Consider the following 18,430-nt stretch of genomic DNA (forward strand, 5'->3'; position numbering starts at 1 on the left):
ATCCATCGCTTTGGTTGTGTGCTGAATGAGACCGGGTAAAAGTAGCAGAGAGAAATCCCTTTGTTGAGGGGTCCGTTGCCACAATGAATCTCCTCACAAATCCAAGGTGGCCTTCCACAATCAGGCAAACTGGTTCTGGTGTCCTTCTTATCCAGTCTTTATTCTGTTCTTGGTAGTACAATAGGACAGGATACAAACGTTTCACAGGTCTTTATAACATACCTGCCCCCTTTTTCAAGCACAATATATACCATTTGTATCCTGTCCTGTTGTACTACCAAGAATGGAATAAAGACTGGATAAGAAGGACACCAGGGACATTCTTTACTCAATTGTGAAAGGCCATCTTGGATTTGTGAGCAGGTGCGCTGGGGCAACGAACCCCTCAACAAAGGAAGTTCTCTCTGTTACTTTTACCCTGTTTCTTTCAACACGCAATTCCATCACTCAAAGTTTGGGAGATGTCTGAGGTATATATAGGTCCTGAGATGTTGGGGGCATAGGTCAAGCTCTTCAGGTCAGGAGGTGTAGGTCTGGAGATGTTGGGAGTATAGGTTTGGAGATGTCTGAGGTATATATAGGTCCTGAGATGTTGGGGCATAGGTCAAGCTCTTCAGGTCAGGAGGTGTAGGTCTGGAGATGTTGGGAGTATAGGTTTGGAGATGTCTGAGGTATATATAGGTCCTGAGATGTTGGGGCATAGGTCAAGCTCTTCAGGTCAGGAGGTGTAGGTCTGGAGATGTTGGGAGTATAGGTTTGGAGATGTCTGAGGTGTATATATAGGTCCTGAGATGTTGGGGCATAGGTCAAGCTCTTCAGGTCAGGAGGTGTAGGTCTGGAGATGTTGGGAGTATAGGTTTGGAGATGTCTGAGGTATATATAGGTCCTGAGATGTTGGGGCATAGGTCAAGCTCTTCAGGTCAGGAGGTGTAGGTCTGGAGATGTTGGGAGTATAGGTTTGGAGATGTCTGAGGTATATATAGGTCCTGAGATGTTGGGGCATAGGTCAAGCTCTTCAGGTCAGGAGGTGTAGGTCTGGAGATGTTGGGAGTATAGGTTTGGAGATGTCTGAGGTATATATAGGTCCTGAGATGTTGGGGCATAGGTCAAGCTCTTCAGGTCAGGAGGTGTAGGTCTGGAGATGTTGGGAGTATAGGTTTGGAGATGTCTGAGGTATATATAGGTCCTGAGATGTTGGGGCATAGGTCAAGCTCTTTAGGTCTGGAGATGTTGGGAGTATAGGTTTGGAGATGGCCGAGGTATAGGTCAAGCTCTATAGGACATTAGATATTGGAGCTATAGGTTAAGAGGGAGGTGTTGGTATAGGTCCTGAGATGTTGGGGTATACCGTAGGTTTGGAGATGTCTGAGGTATATATAGGTCCTGAGATGTTGGGGGCATAGGTCAAGCTCTTTAGGTCTGGAGATGTTGGGAGTATAGGTTTGGAGATGGCCAAGGTATAGGTCAAGCTCTATAGGACATCAGATATTGGAGCTATAGGTTAAGAGGGAGGTGTTGGTATAGGTCCTGAGATGTTGGGGCATAGGTCAGTCTCTTTAGGTCAAGTGGTGTCGGAAATATAGGTCAGGAGATCCTCCTCTTAGAAAGATGCCAAATGTAGGCTGAAAATGTAATGTGAATGGAACCTTCATGATTATAGTTTAATTCTAGCCATTACTTGTATAGTGCCACACTGCTGACACAGATCTGGGAGTCGCTGATGGTGTAGATGCTGGATGACCCCCACTGATATGTCTTATAATAGTTCACTTCCATATAAACGAACACTAGTGTTATAATTCCATCGATGCGACTTCCATGTCAGTTACAGCTCTTCCACTGAGGACCTGCTGCCATTGATCTGCGCCTCTAGTACACAAGCTCTCGTACCGCATCGCTCATCATGTTAATCCCCTCCTTCTGCAGGTCTACAAGATGACGACGACCTGAAGTTTCTTCTGAAGGGAAGTCCTCTGTCTAAGGTGAAATCGGCTTCATGGAAAAGGCCGCGGTTTTACAAGCTGCAGGAGGACTGCAAGACCGTGTGGCACGACTCGAAGAAGATCCTGAGGTCCCCAGATTCACAGATGTGTGAGTAGACGACAAGAAGACCCTCATAGATAATAGACCCCCGCTGTCTCCCTATAACTGTCAGTACGGGGCCGCGGACAGCCAGGATCCGGCACTGCAGCCACAGATGTGTACGGGGCCGCGGACAGCCAGGATCCGGCACTGCCGCCACAGATGTGTACGGGGCCGCGGACAGCCAGGATCCGGCACTGCAGCCACAGATGTGTACGGGGCCGCGGACAGCCAGGATCTGGCACTGCAGCCACAGATGTGTACGGGGCCGCGGACAGCCAGGATCTGGCACTGCCGCCACAGATGTGTACGGGGCCGCGGTCAGCCAGGATCCGGCACTGCCGCCACAGATGTGTACGGGGCCGCGGTCAGCCAGGATCCGGCACTGCCGCCACAGATGTGTACGGGGCCGCGGTCAGCCAGGATCCGGCACTGCCGCCACAGATGTGTACGGGGCCGCGGTCAGCCAGGATCCGGCACTGCCGCCACAGATGTGTACGGGGCCGCGGTCAGCCAGGATCCGGCACTGCCGCCACAGATGTGTACGGGGCCGCGGTCAGCCAGGATCTGGCACTGCCGCCACAGATGTGTACGGGGCCGCGGTCAGCCAGGATCCGGCACTGCAGCCACAGATGTGTACGGGGCCTTACTTAGATGTCACCAGGATATGGGCTTAGTATGTAGCAGGCATCATAGTTTTATATTGGACAAGTACTTTCTATAGCTATATTAACCCTTGCTGCCCTGACATGGGTGGCATTTTTTCGGGACTTGTCTATGGTCTGGTCTTCCTACCACCGACAATTTGAAGCTCTGCAGTTTTGATGTTGTGGCTTGAGATCCGTCCAGAACGCGTTTTTTGGCTTCTGAAACTTCAGACCCTTCAGTTTATGGAGAAAGCTGAATATCACATTTCTATCTGCTGACGTGAATTATTCCTCGGCGTACAGAGAATCTACGTCTTCTGGTCTGAGTGGGCGATTTACAGAGACCGCCAAAACCAGGCCATGCATGGAAGAGTAGGCTGCAGCGGGCTGATATGTGCGATGCATGTTATATATGTAGCGATGGGGGGGCAGTAAATATCCCGTGTATCTCCCAGTGACTGCCTACAACTACATAGGATGCCATAAGCTTACCATGCTGGAGGGAAAATCGCTTTCTGTTCTTCTTCCATCCACCCATCATGCAATGCATAGCTGGAACTGTTTGATATGTTTTTGAGCCCCCGTGTCTCTATACTGGGAAGCCGTAGGGGAGCGGAGCTCCATAATGCGCCGTCCCATGAAGCAGTTTTTTGTTCAGTAGGATATGAAAGCCTCCAGATGAATCCAACATGTGACGCTGCAAACAGCGCGGCTTATTTACTAATCCCAACGCAACAGATTCTGGTGCAGATTACGCTGGAGAACGGTCTTACATGCGGCGCCACATTTATTATATGTTTTTAGAGCCTTTCGTCCACATAACGTAAAACGTGACCGGGCCGCCGCCTTCTATCGCGCCATAGTCTAGGTCTGATGAGTATGGTGCTCATTGTAGGCGGGTTTACATAGTAGCACAGTATGTTAGGCTGAATGAAGACAATGTCCATCTAGTTCAGCCTGGTTTAACCTCCTCTCTGTTGGTCCAGAGGAAGGCCAAAAACCTAGCGCGCTCCTATGAAGGAAAAAAAATGCCTTCCTGACTCCACAGTGGCAGCCAGAGTAATCCCTGGATCAGCATTTGAGATCACTAACCCACTGGTCACCTAATGTCTATATCCTGTAATATCCTTCCGCTTTAGAAAGACATCTAATCCCATTTTAAACTCCTCTATGGATTTTGCCATCACCACATCCTCAGGCAGAGAGTTCCACAGTCTCACTGCTCTTACAGTAAAGAACCCCCTTCTGTGTTGGTGATGAAACCTGCTTTCTTCTAGACGTAGCGGATGTCCTCTTGTTACCGTCGTGGTCCTGGGTGTAAACAGATCCTGGGAGAGATCCATGTGTTGTCCCCTCATGTACTTATACATGGTTATTTGGTCGCCTCTTAACCTTCTTTTTTCTAGAGTAAATAATCCCAGTTTTGGTGCCTCTCTGGGTATTCCAGTCCCGTCATTCCATGTATTAGTTTAGTTGCCCTTCTTTGTACCCCCTCAAGCACTGTGACATCTTTCCTGAGCCCCGGTGACCAGAATTGTACGCAGTATTCCATGTGGGGCCTGACAAGTGCCTTATATAGTGGGAGATCTAGTAGTGAACAGGAGGCACGTGGGTGCTCTGTGTGATGGGACGCCTTTCTATCATCGCCATCGTTGAATCTTGGATACAGTAGCACATTAATGATCCTTCGACACCCTAGATTCTGTAGCCGGCCATCGCACTTCTTTTGGTAGGTACTAACCCCCACATACCAAGAGTACTTAACAAGGCCTATCACTTTGGAGATGCTCTGCCCGTCGTCTGCACAGTGTGCTCCTAGCACCGGGGTCATCATGACTGTCACTTTGTTATGGAGGTCTCGTACAGGGGGCCAAGATGGCTGCAAAGGGTGGAAGGAGGGGCAAATGACCCTGCACGGGAGGGAGTCTAAATGACCCTGCACGGGAGGGAGTCTAAATGGCCCTGCACGGGAGGGAGTCTAAATGGCCCTGCACGGGAGGGAGTCTAAATGGCCCTGCACGGGAGGGAGTCTAAATGGCCCTGCACGGGAGGGAGTCTAAATGGCCCTGCACGGGAGGGAGTCTAAATGGCCCTGCACGGGAGGGAGTCTAAATGGCCCTGCACGGGAGGGAGTCTAAATGGCCCTGCACGGGAGGGAGTCTAAATGGCCCTGCACGGGAGGGAGTCTAAATGGCCCTGCACGGGAGGGAGTCTAAATGGCCCTGCACGGGAGGGAGTCTAAATGGCCCTGCACGGGAGGGAGTCTAAATGGCCCTGCACGGGAGGGAGTCTAAATGGCCCTGCACGGGAGGGAGTCTAAATGGCCCTGCACGGGAGGGAGTCTAAATGGCCCTGCACGGGAGGGAGTCTAAATGGCCCTGCACGGGAGGGAGTCTAAATGGCCCTGCACGGGAGGGAGTCTAAATGGCCCTGCACGGGAGGGAGTCTAAATGGCCCTGCACGGGAGGGAGTCTAAATGGCCCTGCACGGGAGGGAGTCTAAATGGCCCTGCACGGGAGGGAGTCTGAATGGCCCTGCACGGGAGGGAGTCTAAATGGCCCTGCACGGGAGGGAGTCTGAATGGCCCTGCACGGGAGGGAGTCTGAATGGCCCTGCACGGGAGGGAGTCTGAATGGCCCTGCACGGGAGGGAGTCTGAATGGCCCTGCACGGGAGGGAGTCTGAATGGCCCTGCACGGGAGGGAGTCTGAATGGCCCTGCACGGGAGGGAGTCTGAATGGCCCTGCACGGGAGGGAGTCTGAATGGCCCTGCACGGGAGGGAGTCTGAATGGCCCTGCACGGGAGGGAGTCTGAATGGCCCTGCACGGGAGGGAGTCTGAATGGCCCTGCACGGGAGGGAGTCTGAATGGCCCTGCACGGGAGGGAGTCTGAATGGCCCTGCACGGGAGGGAGTCTGAATGGCCCTGCACGGGAGGGAGTCTGAATGGCCCTGCACGGGAGGGAGTCTGAATGGCCCTGCACGGGAGGGAGTCTGAATGGCCCTGCACGGGAGGGAGTCTGAATGGCCCTGCACGGGAGGGAGTCTGAATGGCCCTGCACGGGAGGGAGTCTGAATGGCCCTGCACGGGAGGGAGTCTGAATGGCCCTGCACGGGAGGGAGTCTGAATGGCCCTGCACGGGAGGGAGTCTGAATGGCCCTGCACGGGAGGGAGTCTGAATGGCCCTGCACGGGAGGGAGTCTGAATGGCCCTGCACGGGAGGGAGTCTGAATGGCCCTGCACGGGAGGGAGTCTGAATGGCCCTGCACGGGAGGGAGTCTGAATGGCCCTGCACGGGAGGGAGTCTGAATGGCCCTGCACGGGAGGGAGTCTGAATGGCCCTGCACGGGAGGGAGTCTGAATGGCCCTGCACGGGAGGGAGTCTGAATGGCCCTGCACGGGAGGGAGTCTGAATGGCCCTGCACGGGAGGGAGTCTGAATGGCCCTGCACGGGAGGGAGTCTGAATGGCCCTGCACGGGAGGGAGTCTGAATGGCCCTGCACGGGAGGGAGTCTGAATGGCCCTGCACGGGAGGGAGTCTGAATGGCCCTGCACGGGAGGGAGTCTGAATGGCCCTGCACGGGAGGGAGTCTAAATGGTCCTACACGGGTGCCATCTAGCCTAATGCCGGCCCTGGATGTAATGCACCAGCACTGGAGACTAAGCTGAAAATCCAGCCAGGAAGCCGCGAGTCTCTTCATATAGACTTAGTGAAGCCTGCGGTGGATTTAGGGTAAAGAGTTCCCATTAGAATATGCAATGAAGAGTCATTTTACAGGATACAGACTTTGGGCCGCCGCCAGGCCCCGCGCCACCGCGCCATCTGTGTGAGCTGGAAAATACCGATCTGCAGAATGGCTCTAGCCTAACCCTAACCTTTAACCCTGTGCTGTCAGTGGTATATATTCTGGCGGGGACACCTCTGGCCACCGAAGCCGCCCATCACTGCCCACTGCTGCGTTTACAGCAAAGACTTCTGTACTGCAGTTTGTTAATCGACTTCATTTGGAAATAACTGCAGATAATCAATCGACAAACCTGTGTGGTCCGACCCCTGACCTCCGGCATCGTGTTTTTACAGCGCCAATTCAAGGTGCTGGTGGTTTGTTTTTTAACGGTGCGCCTCCTTTTTATGCCAACGCTTCAGATCAGGGTGCTGGTTGGGGACCAGTAAAGTTGGCCTCCGATCAGCTGATTGCTGTTATGGCGTCGCAGTAACTTTTTAAGACGGAACAAACTTTTGTTTCCCCAAATCTTTCTCTTTCTTCCCACTTGTTACTTTGTGTCAGGAGAGACGGAGAATCCTTCCGCTGCTGAGGCCCCCCATAGAAAAAGCATTACTTTAAAGGAGTTGTACTAAGTTCAGTCCCAGAGCACTATCACATGTGTATCATTGGGGTGACAGTATGGGCGGTCACGGCTGTTTGCTCCCCATTGTACGGCTTATAGATAATTCGCCTTATTTGCGCGGTTCTCACGTTTCCCAGAGACGCTGATATCTGCGGTCCGTGGGGCTGACGGCTCTGGGATAGTCCAGGCTTCCTGCCATTGTTGCCTATCTCTTCTGCGGAGCATTAACTACTGTACTAGATAACCCAGAGGGCTACAAAGTGACATTACCCGTAGCCCCATGATGTAATCGTCCATATGACGATGTGCCTGGTTAAGGGTTTTGTCTCTTAAAGGGAATGTATTGCCAATCATTTTTTACTCATTAAAACCAGATGGTGAAATATTTTTCTAATCTGATTTCCCTTTTAGACTTTTTTATTCCATTGTCTGTACAGGACTATAGGGGCGGCCATCTTGCCTGAGCTGCAGTCAACAGCATTAGGAGATATGATTTACAGCAGCCTCATAGGCCATGGACACAATGGATGGGAGGGGACCCATTCACATCTATGGGAGGGTGTAGTGGGCATGCACTTTGACCTGTGTAGGGAGGGCGAGCAGTGGAGTTGTGACTATTACCTGTAGACTTCTATGAGGGGCGTGTTGCGGGCATGCTCCTGGGACCTGTGCAGGGAGGAGGAGGTGAGCTTTGACCACCACCTATAAATATCTGTAGGAGAGTGTTATGGACATGCTCTGTGACCTGAGCGGAAAGGAGATGAGATGTGACACCTGTTATGAATGGTGGACCCTGTGTTATCTGTATAGAGAGGTTTCCTGTACAGAACAGGAAGTGTTAGACTGTTATTAGGCCTAGTGGTCGGTGTGAGAACTGCAGGGTTTTTTTTAACGTTTAGATTATGACATCAACAATTTAAGAAAATAAAGTAATCAAAAATTCAGAAAAGGCAAGTTTAATCTAAAAACCCGATTTATACACAGGGCCATTTTCTGATGACGTACTCCCTTTAAGCCAACCGTACACTAGAGATTTTGGACAGCCCAAAAAGTAGATTTAGACCGTTTTTACCAACCATCAGCACCTTCTTATGACCGGTACAAGCCTGGCAGACATCGGTGGAAGATGGTTTTCTGTCATTTTCGGGTGCTGTACTTGGACACTCCTTCTTTCCAAATAACAGGTCTATATACCGTCAATAGAAGGCCGGATCACGGAAGAGATCTTCAGTGATTTGTCGTGTTCTCTTATAGCATGGTCTTCACAGACCACCCAAGAATGGCAAAGAACGCCCCGGTGTACGGCCGGCTTCACTGCAGGTCAGATGTGCTCCATGTATAGAATAAAGCCAGTTATACGTTGGAGGATGTGATGACACCTTGATGAGACGTCTACCCGTTCTGCTACCTTTCAAGCAGCGACCTTTGGTCCCCAGGCACTGGCCATCTCTGCTTGGCAAATGGCTTGTGCCCAAAACGTTGTACTGCGTCCATCGGGAAGTGCTTTAAGAAGTCCTTGGACATTATAGTAACTCTGCTTTCAGCTTGTGCTGTCCACTTCTCTCTTAAAGTTTCCTTTCTGATGAAGAACGGTCTTGCTCTATGTGGCCAGATTGGTGAGACCCAAGTGCGGCACCAGAGCTCTACTGCTTTCTCTCCTGTTCTAAAAGTCCATCGTAAACCTGAGTGACTGAAGTTTATGAGTGTGCCCGCACTCCAAGGATGGAATAAATATATTAAGATCCAAAAATTAAGATAGTGAGTAAAAAATGAAGCGGCGGAAGAAACCTAGGAAGGGGAGCTCACTAATATGAACCAGCTTGGCTGTCATTTGTAGTGTTTCTGGTAGGTTTTGGGAGGTTGGTGACCCATCTCAGCACAGGTGATAGGAAAAGCACATTTGTGCCTGTATGTAAGGAAAGAGAAATGGATGTGCCAGCTGGTCCCGTAGCGGTGGGATGTTTGTGCCGTACGTCGCCCATTGTCTGCTCGCTCTTCTATGGGAGTATTTTCGTCAGCAGGCTCTCCCCCTCCCACCGTCACGGCATCTTTTCATCCTAGACAATGCCTGGTGGACAATTGGGCAGATGTTCTCCACTGTGTCTGTATGGTTAGCCTCACCTGTCCGGGAGCGATGGGTGAATGTCATCTGCTGCATTGTACAACACACGGGGACAGGATTTGGTGTCTTTTGGCGCTGCGGGTTCCTGTGTGAGATAAGTGGCTCCTGTGTTATCTGGGGGTTGGGGGTTTATCGCTCTGAACTTCCTCCGTCCGACAGAAATGCATCTTAATTATCAGAGTTTGTTACATTCACAAGGTCTTGGGGGAAAGGGATCTTGGGACTTATTCACGCGAGTGATTCTCAAGTTCGTGCGCGGTCTGTATTTGCCATGGACTCGCACAGAGCCTACACCGACCCGTTATAGTTATCGGCGCTATACGGACACGCATTTATTAATTTACGCAAACTGTAAAGACATGGCAGCGTTCCATTCTAGATCGACTTCTCGGACAGCAGTCGGCCATAAGTGGATGCAAAAGCTACTAAGCGCACAGATGAGATCCATGTGTGCTCCGTTTTCACTGATCGGTGCTAAGCATCTCTAGAAACAAAATTGCGCCGCCTTCCATTTTTTTGCATGCAAGAAATAACAATTGCGACATGGATCACACGCAGACGTAAAAACGGACACGCAGCACATATGGATGTCAGACGCATTAAAATCAGTCTGTTAATCATGGAACAAAATCGGACACCCTTGTGACTCGTGGAATCTTTGGCGCCGTACGCATCAGACAGCACAAAATACCCGTCCGTGTGCCGCTAGTGCTGTGATTTCACCATTTTCAACGTCGATGAGTTAAATCCACATGTGACTGCAGCGACCGGTTTCATTTTTTCCCATGATGCATGGGTGTCTCCTGATGCAAAGAAAGTTAGAAAGTTGTAGAACTTTTCCCTGTACATTGATTACTTCTTGCTGGTCAAGTCGCCAGATGCACGATTACGTTACGATACCCGCTGACCGACACGTGACGGTATTGGAGCAGATTGCTTGTGTGCTCGAAGATAACTTATTATTGCATGGTTGTGGGATAAATGGATTTTATGTTTATTAAGTCTTTGATTGACGTCTTTTAAAGGGATGATCCGATGTATAAAGACCTTGGGGGCAGGAAATGTATATTGAAAAAAAACAAAACTACTCGTCCACATCTCTGGTGCGCTGCTCCCCCGCTGCAGCTTAAATCCTCCCCTTGCCCTCTTTATGTAATCTGGGATATTATTTACCACCGTGAGCGCTGCAGCCAATAGGAAGCCCCGACACCGGACACAATCAGTGACTTTCCGTAAACGCGCGGGACTTCTATATTACAAGCCAATAGGACCTCTTTAAGGGACTCGCTAGATGGAAAAACCCGGCGACATCACGGGTCAAATGCCATGGCGCTGGAGCACCGAAACGGCACTCTGGTACAATGGTAAGTATATTGCAGAAGTAGAGTTTAGGGCTGGGGGCTCAAATAAGTTAATGTTACAGGGTCCTGAGATGCAGGGGGCACCCTGTCTGGAGGGGGAATATGCAGAAGACTGGCCTCTTTACCTTGCTTTTGGGGACCAGACAGTTCCAGCTGCTGGATGCATCTGATAGAAGTGGCAGCGCCAGGGATCGGCATGGAGAGGCCCACTCCATATGGGGATGTAATCAGAAAAGTTCCCTACTGCATGCCAAAGCGTGAACTTGTTTTAGAGAGGAATATTTGTCACCCCCCCCCCCTTCCCCCCCCCCGCCACATTACCGGAAAACCAACCTTTTTATATGAAATAATTTTTATTTGTATTTTTATCACTTTTCTTATTTAACAAAAACATAAATTAAAAACAAAAAGTGTTGCAACCGCCCCCCCCCCCCACCCCTACACCCCCCCCCCCCCTCCCTTGAGTCTCTCTCGTGCATCCAATATATAGCTGCCCAGCACCCTGAGTACACGCGTACACAGCGGGAAAACTAGTCCATAAACTTTTCCATCCTTTCGGATTATCTCTTTAGCTTCATCCCTTTGAGAACAGTCAGTTGTGCTTTCAATAACCTCGATCCCCATTTCAGTGACTATTGTACATTGCCCATCCCCCACACATGTACAACAACTTCATAACCTTTGCTATTGTATTTCTGCATTATATTGTGATATAAACAGTCAACCAGATACATTCAGATACATGTGCAACACCCCAGAGGGGCGACCCGGGCACCTGGCTACTGTGCAGAGCTGGGAGGGTTAAGTGCTGGCATGTCACTGCGGCACTTACCAGGCTCTGGTCCCGGAGGGATGACACGTGGCCAAGGCCAGAGCAGGATCGCAGGCAAGCTTTGACACCCCTAGAATAGGGAATGCCAATACACAGGATGAGGGGGGTAGTAGTTATCACTCGTGACGCCAACGTTCCTACACACCGGTATGTTACACAGCGGAGAATAAGAACACAGAGACTTGTGTATTGTACCTCGGATCCCCAGGAACGGTTGAGGCCCGGTATAACTTTACTTGAAGAAAATAAACTTTAACATAGCAGATATTCAAGCAATGCAGGAACAATTCACTTTACCGGAACACAGGCTAGAGCTCAGAGGTCAGGGAGGATACACAGGATGAATACGGTCCTACAGCCCATGTTATGTGTACAGCACCGCTCCTGGACTGGGAGCACTCCAGAGGAGGAAGGGGACAGGGGTCACTCCGCAGACTCTCTGGCAGACAGTTATTTACAAGAAGACTCAAACAATGACACCCCGCACAGCAGGCGCGTGGGTGTGACTCAGTGGTGTACCTCTGTGCAGTGATCCTGAGGTTGGACCGCCGCACCGGAAAAGCCTGTAATATGAACTGGTACCTGGTATGGTGAGTTCCTCTATACAGAATTATTGGAACTTGCTCTCACTCTAAGGTATTGGGGACTCACTTCGCCTACATCCACATTCCAAACGCTACGGATATTGTTCCTCCTCTTCCATCTTCACCTACATGAAAGCTGTAGGTGCTTCCATGTGGCTCTGTGTCTCTGGGGTCCCTGAACAAGATCGCACTCGCAGATTGAAGATAGAACTCCTTTCCCGCTCTCAATCACTCCCATTTATACCTTCACTCACACCACATGACATGACAAACTGGTTACATTTACATGCAGGCAATGATTTTATGAAAGTTAACCTCTCAAGTGCCGCAGCCGTGCAACACACACACTGGATATGACAAGACAAGCTTTGCACAGTACATCTACATAGGACAAACATGTATGACATTTATGGAGGGGGGCAGGATAGCATGTACTGGGCCACTACACATGCCTTATGACTATTTCATGGGTCACTCCTTTGTTCTCTCTTATGACTAGTATATACGCTACGTATCGTTTCTCTTGTACACTCAGTTTACCTAATGTGCGAGTTCAGTTGTGCCAAGCCAAATGCATCCAACTATTTGCACCGTATCTTGCTGTATTTGTGTCCTGCTTTACGTTTAAAGTATATGATTTTTTCCCTTGGTAAGGCCGCCTGCACACGAGCGGAAATCCCGCCGCGGGATTTCCGCCGCTGAAAGTTTGCATAGGAGTGCATTAAAATACGCACTCCTATGCAGACGGCCGCGGTTTGGCCGCGCGAAATCTCGCGCGGCAAACAAACCACGGCATGTCCTAATTTTCTGCGGGGCACGCACTCACCCGGCCGCCGGCTCCGGTCTGCGCATGCGCCGGCTGCGCGGCAGACGGCACATGAAAGAGCCGGGGCCGCCAGGCGCGGGTGAGTACGCGCTCATCCCTGCAGGCGCTCGGGTCGGATCGCGCGGCGAGAATTCTCGCTGCCGGATCCGACCCGCTCGTCTGCAGGCGGCCTAAGAGTCGGTTGACTTTATCCTTAATCCCCTCAATATAGGGGGCTCATCCAGCCAATGCTGCGCTAGCACTTTTCTTGCGATACGAGTCTCGCTAGCGCTAGTTGTTCTCGCTCCTCCTCTGGTAGATCGCATCTCTATCCTAGGATATATACTAATGGAGTAACTCCAGCTTTATTTTATATACAGTGTTCATCAGAGAACGGACTTCACTCCGGTGTCGGTTCAGTTTTGGACACCGCCGCATCATATGTATCCCGAAAACCAACTTTAATTGGAATGCAATTGATGCAGCTCACCGCGGCTCTTGGCTCTGGACGGCACAAAGAATAGCCTTCCTCTGCCTCCTTCTTCGATTCAGGTTGGAGCTTTGGGCTTACTTTTGTAGCACCCGGCGGCTCCGATTTGGGTTTTCCTGCCTATTTCTATACTGGGTCTTGAGCTGGACATGTTCAGTCGCTACTTTGACCTCTTTGTAACTGTGCCACACAAAGATGGCACCAACATCTTACTCCATCTGCTCCCACTTCTGCCATCACCTGACGGTTTAGGGAAACCTACATAGAATAGACTAATAATAACAATATAAAGTAACTGGAGGTATTCCCCCCCCCCCCCCCCATTACATTAAATGTCAGCCCCTTATAGAGAAGTAAAGAAGGGCTCACATCAGCGTCTTCTGTCCTGCTGTTCCATCTTACTTCCCATTGATTTCGGTGGGATCTCCTGAGTTTCGGATGTGTTCAGTTCCGGCAGCGCAGCCGGCAGCGTTTTGTTCTGCCACATAATGGAAGGCAAACAGACAGGACTCTTATAACGTCTTCATTTGCATCCTAGTCAGTAGATGACCGAGCGGAAGGGTTTGTGTTTGTTTTCGCTTTTTGTTGTTCATTTAATAGATACGTTTTTATATGAGCGTGCGCAAAAGGTAACAAAGACAAAACGGAACGTAATGGAACCAAACTGGTAGAAATGGTCCTATTTTGACAGATCGGCTACTAAAACGGGTCTTTGTCACGATTCTCTAACAACTCAATAGTAGTAAGCTAAAGCAGAATAGAAAGTCGCACAACGGTCAGTCCAGCAGCGGGAAGCGGAGGGCCGTATCCTCCATAGGAGCATGACGTGTAGTAGGCGCAGCCCTGTGATGTGTGATACGTCTCCAGCCGCTCGGACTCGTGTTGGGGGATACTTTGTCCTCCGGCCAGACTCCTCATGCGATGTGTAAGTCAGCCTAACATCAAAGATGACTGAAAGTTGTGTTTAGCTGCGGGCGGCGGATCGTGTGGTAAGGGGAAAGCTATACTTGCTGCATCCTGTAATGACCCGTCCCCGCTGCGCCTTCTGCCGGGGTCCGGTTACATCAGCGCTCCTCGGTGGACGATAACAGAAGTTTGCATGGCCTATATGCTGTTTTAGGTAAATCTGCTGTATTGCATCGCCTGATCTAAAGAGTGCGGAGTTTAAATAAGGGTGCGCTTACATGGGCGATCGTCCCGCACGATTTCTGTGAAGGAGCGATGTAAGAGAAATATTGCAGCGTGCCCTAAATCTGTGCAATTCTCCAACATAATTTGGCTTCTATCACTACATTCCGAACATTCTATAAGTGTGGAAAACCTAGAAACCAGGGCTGTATACTGGGCAGCGACTGCTGTCGGCTCTGTCCCTCCCGCTCTGGCTGGCGGTATTCCACCTTGCTCCAGTCCTGGTTTCCATGTTTGCAACGCACCCAACATGCTCTGAATGCAGTGTCGAATATGTCCTAGGCCAGACCCCCACCCCCCCTCCTCCAGCCATCTCCTGCTTCCATTCTTGGTCCAGAGATATAGACTTCTGAACCTTCCCATTTCATAAGTCCATAAGTCTACGATCTGATGTACCCATTTCCCCAAAAATAAGACCTACCCTGAAAATAATCCCTACCCTAATTTTTCAGGAATTTCAGGGAGGCTTGAAATATAATCCCTATCTGAATTACATTAAAAGGGAATAAAGCAGTATGTTACCTAGCAGGCTCGGTCCTCGTCCCTCCCGCTGTTGCGGCAGGCTTCCCGCAGTCCTTGGCCGCCTACGGAAGATCACTTTCTGGTTACAGAATTCCTTCCAGCCATTGCGCTGTGGAGGCAGGATTTATGAATTGGCCACTCAATGCCGAGGCTCAGCCAATTCATAAATCCCGTGATGGCTGTGATTTGGTTTATCAAGTGCTGCATTGCTTGTCTGAGCAAAGCTTGAGAACTAATCGGAGCCATCGCTTCCTAGAGGCGGAATTTATGAATCCCGTAACCAGGAAGCAATCTTCTTTGGGCATCCGAGAGCATCGGGAGGATGTGGACCAAAGCTGCTAGGGAAATATAAGAAGACATCCCCCGAAAAGAAGACCTAGTGCCTCTTTTGGGGCCAAAATTAATTCTTTTCGGGGAAACATGCTATGAGAGACTGGATGTTACCATGCGGCGGCTGCCGGGGCGCGGGTGGCTGATTGGCACGGTGCGCACGCTTGTGGGTCCGGGCGGCGGCGTGTGCGCGGGCGTCTGTGAGTGCAGCTCTATGCACGAGTCCCTGTTATGGGATTCTGCTGGGAGGTGTTGCCTCCCTCTCTGCCCCTGAGCAGAGGCTTCTGTTTATAAGGCCGGCAGTGAGGTCCATTCACGGACAGTTATTGGTTTCGGTCACTGTGCTTGCATCCCGCCTGTCAGTCTCCTGTGTGTCATGTTTTGCTATATCTGCCAGGTTATCCATCCGCCTCGGTCTGCCTGTATTTCCTGTTGGTTCTTCATCTGCCCTTCCTGTCGGCGTTCTACCCTGTTCTATCTTGGTACGCCAGTCCCCCCTCTCGGTCCCTAGTGAGAGCAGGGATCGCGCCCAGTTGCCCGCCTGGGGTTAGCCAGGAGTGGAGGCAAGTAGGCAGGCACAGGGGTTGCGGGTAAGTTCTAGGGCACCCAGGCTGGCGTATCATCGGGTAGGATACCGTAACACTGGACACCATTGTGGAGCTCTTACACGATACATTCAAACATACAGCAGTCAGCGACTGAGCGAGCACACCGGATCCAGAACTCCATCTATTGTATCATCGGACCGGACTCCATTGTAGAGTATACATTGCTGTCAAGGACTGGGCTAATCAACCCGGATTCAGGACTCCTCCACCAATTGTATGATCGGCCCAGACACTATTGTGGAGCCCGTCCCATGATGGTGTCTGCAATCTATACACCGTATATAGAAATGTCCATGCTTAGGAAGATTATACACTCCTAGGAAAGTTGTCTAAAAGAAAATCTTCGTTGCCCATAGCAGCCAATCACAGCGCAGCTTTCATGATACCTCAGTATAATAATATAACAACCAATCACAGCGCAGCTTTCATGATACCTCAGTATAATAATATAACAACCAATCACAGCGCAGCTTACATTTTACCTCAGCAGTATAATATATAGCAACCAATCACAGAGCAGCTTTTATGTTACCTCAGTATAATATATAACAACCAATCACAGCACAGCTTTCATGTTACCTCAGTATAATATATAACAACCAATCACAGCACAGCTTTCATTTTACCTCAGTGGTATAATAAACAACCAATCACAGCGCAGCTTTCATGTTACCTCAGTATAATATATAACAACCAATCACAGCGCAGCTTTCATGTTACCTCAGTATAATATATAACAACCAATCACAGCGCAGCTTTCATGTTACCTCAGTATAATATATAACAACCAATCACAGCGCAGCTTTCATGTTACCTCAGTATAATATATAACAACCAATCACAGCGCAGCTTTCATGTTACCTCAGTATAATATATAACAACCAATCACAGCGCAGCTTTCATGTTACCTCAGTATAATATATAACAACCAATCACAGCGCAGCTTTCATGTTACCTCAGTATAATATATAACAACCAATCACAGCGCAGCTTTCATGTTACCTCAGTATAATATATAACAACCAATCACAGCGCAGCTTTCATGTTACCTCAGTATAATATATAACAACCAATCACAGCGCAGCTTTCATGTTACCTCAGTATAATATATAACAACCAATCACAGCGCAGCTTTCATGTTACCTCAGTATAATATATAACAACCAATCACAGCGCAGCTTTCATGTTACCTCAGCAGTATAATATATAACAACCAATCACAGCACAGCTTTCATGTTACCTCAGTATAATATATAACAACCAATCACAGTGCAGCTTTCATGTTACCTCAGCAGTATAATATATAACAACCAATCACAGCGCAGCTTTCATGTTACCTCAGTATAATATATAACAACCAATCACAGCGCAGCTTTCATGTCACCTCAGTATAATATATAACAACCAATCACAGCGCAGCTTTCATGTCACCTCAGTGGTATAATATATAACAACCAATCACAGCGCAGCTTACATTTTACCTCAGCAGTATAAGAAATGAAAGCTGCGCTGTTATTGGTTGCTTTGAGCAATATTTTCCTTTAGACGGCATTCATGGCAGCGTGGTGCCGGCCTAGTTTTCTGTGACCTCCCCTGTAGATGCTATGGTGATGATGAGTGACTGTGAGGCATAACATGTAGTGACATAATATACACACGGGAGGGATGTGTTGTGATAACAAACCGCACCGCATCATACAGTATATTAGATACAGATGTCAGGGACTGGGGTAACAGACCAGGACCATAACTACCACCTATTGTATGATAGGACTGGGCACCATCGTGGACTATACAGTATTAGACTACAGCTGTCGGGGACTGGGGTAACAGACCAGGACCATAACTACCACCTATTGTATGATGGCACCGGGCGCCATTGTTGAGCTGTGTACCTGAATACACAGCCATCAAGGATCCATAACTCCACCATCTATTATATGATAGGACTGGACACATCGTGGTCTATACAGTATAAGACTACAGCTGTCGGTGACTGACCAGGATCCATGACTCCACCATCTATTATATGATAGGACTGGGCACCATCGTGGTCTATACAGTATAAGACTACAGCTGTCGGTGACTGACATAACTGACCAGGATCCATAACTACCACCTATTGTATGATAGGACTGGGCACCATCGTGGACTATACAGTATTAGACTACAGCTGTTGGTGACTGACCAGGATCCATGACTCCACCATCTATTATATGATAGGACTGGGCACCATCGTGGTCTATACAGTATAAGACTACAGCTGTCGGTGACTGACATAACTGACCAGGATCCATAACTACCACCTATTGTATGATGGCACCGGGCGCCATTGTGGAGCTGTGTCCACTATCTATTATATGATAGGACTGGGCACATTGTGGACTATACAGTATAAGACTACAGCTGTCGGTGACTGACCAGGATCCATGACTCCACCATCTCTTGTACGATAGGTCTTGGTGCCATCGTAGACTATATACGAATATACAGCTGTAAATGACTGCGGT

At 49.5% G+C, this 18,430-nt stretch overlaps 1 protein-coding gene across 2 annotated transcripts in view; it reads left to right on the forward strand.

The window, feature by feature from the left end:
* The window catches only part of PLCD1 (phospholipase C delta 1), a 112,440-nt gene that overhangs the window by 34,461 nt on the left and 59,549 nt on the right, over nucleotides 1-18,430 (forward strand). For both annotated transcript variants that reach the window (XM_066584643.1, XM_066584642.1), the window contains exon 2: nucleotides 1,927-2,091. In XM_066584643.1, the coding sequence (XP_066440740.1) occupies nucleotides 1,927-2,091 (165 nt within the window). The remainder of the gene's footprint in view (nucleotides 1-1,926; nucleotides 2,092-18,430) is intronic.

This window comes from Eleutherodactylus coqui, chromosome 12 (assembly GCF_035609145.1).
Source record: "Eleutherodactylus coqui strain aEleCoq1 chromosome 12, aEleCoq1.hap1, whole genome shotgun sequence".
NCBI classification, from domain to species: Eukaryota; Metazoa; Chordata; class Amphibia; order Anura; family Eleutherodactylidae; genus Eleutherodactylus; species Eleutherodactylus coqui.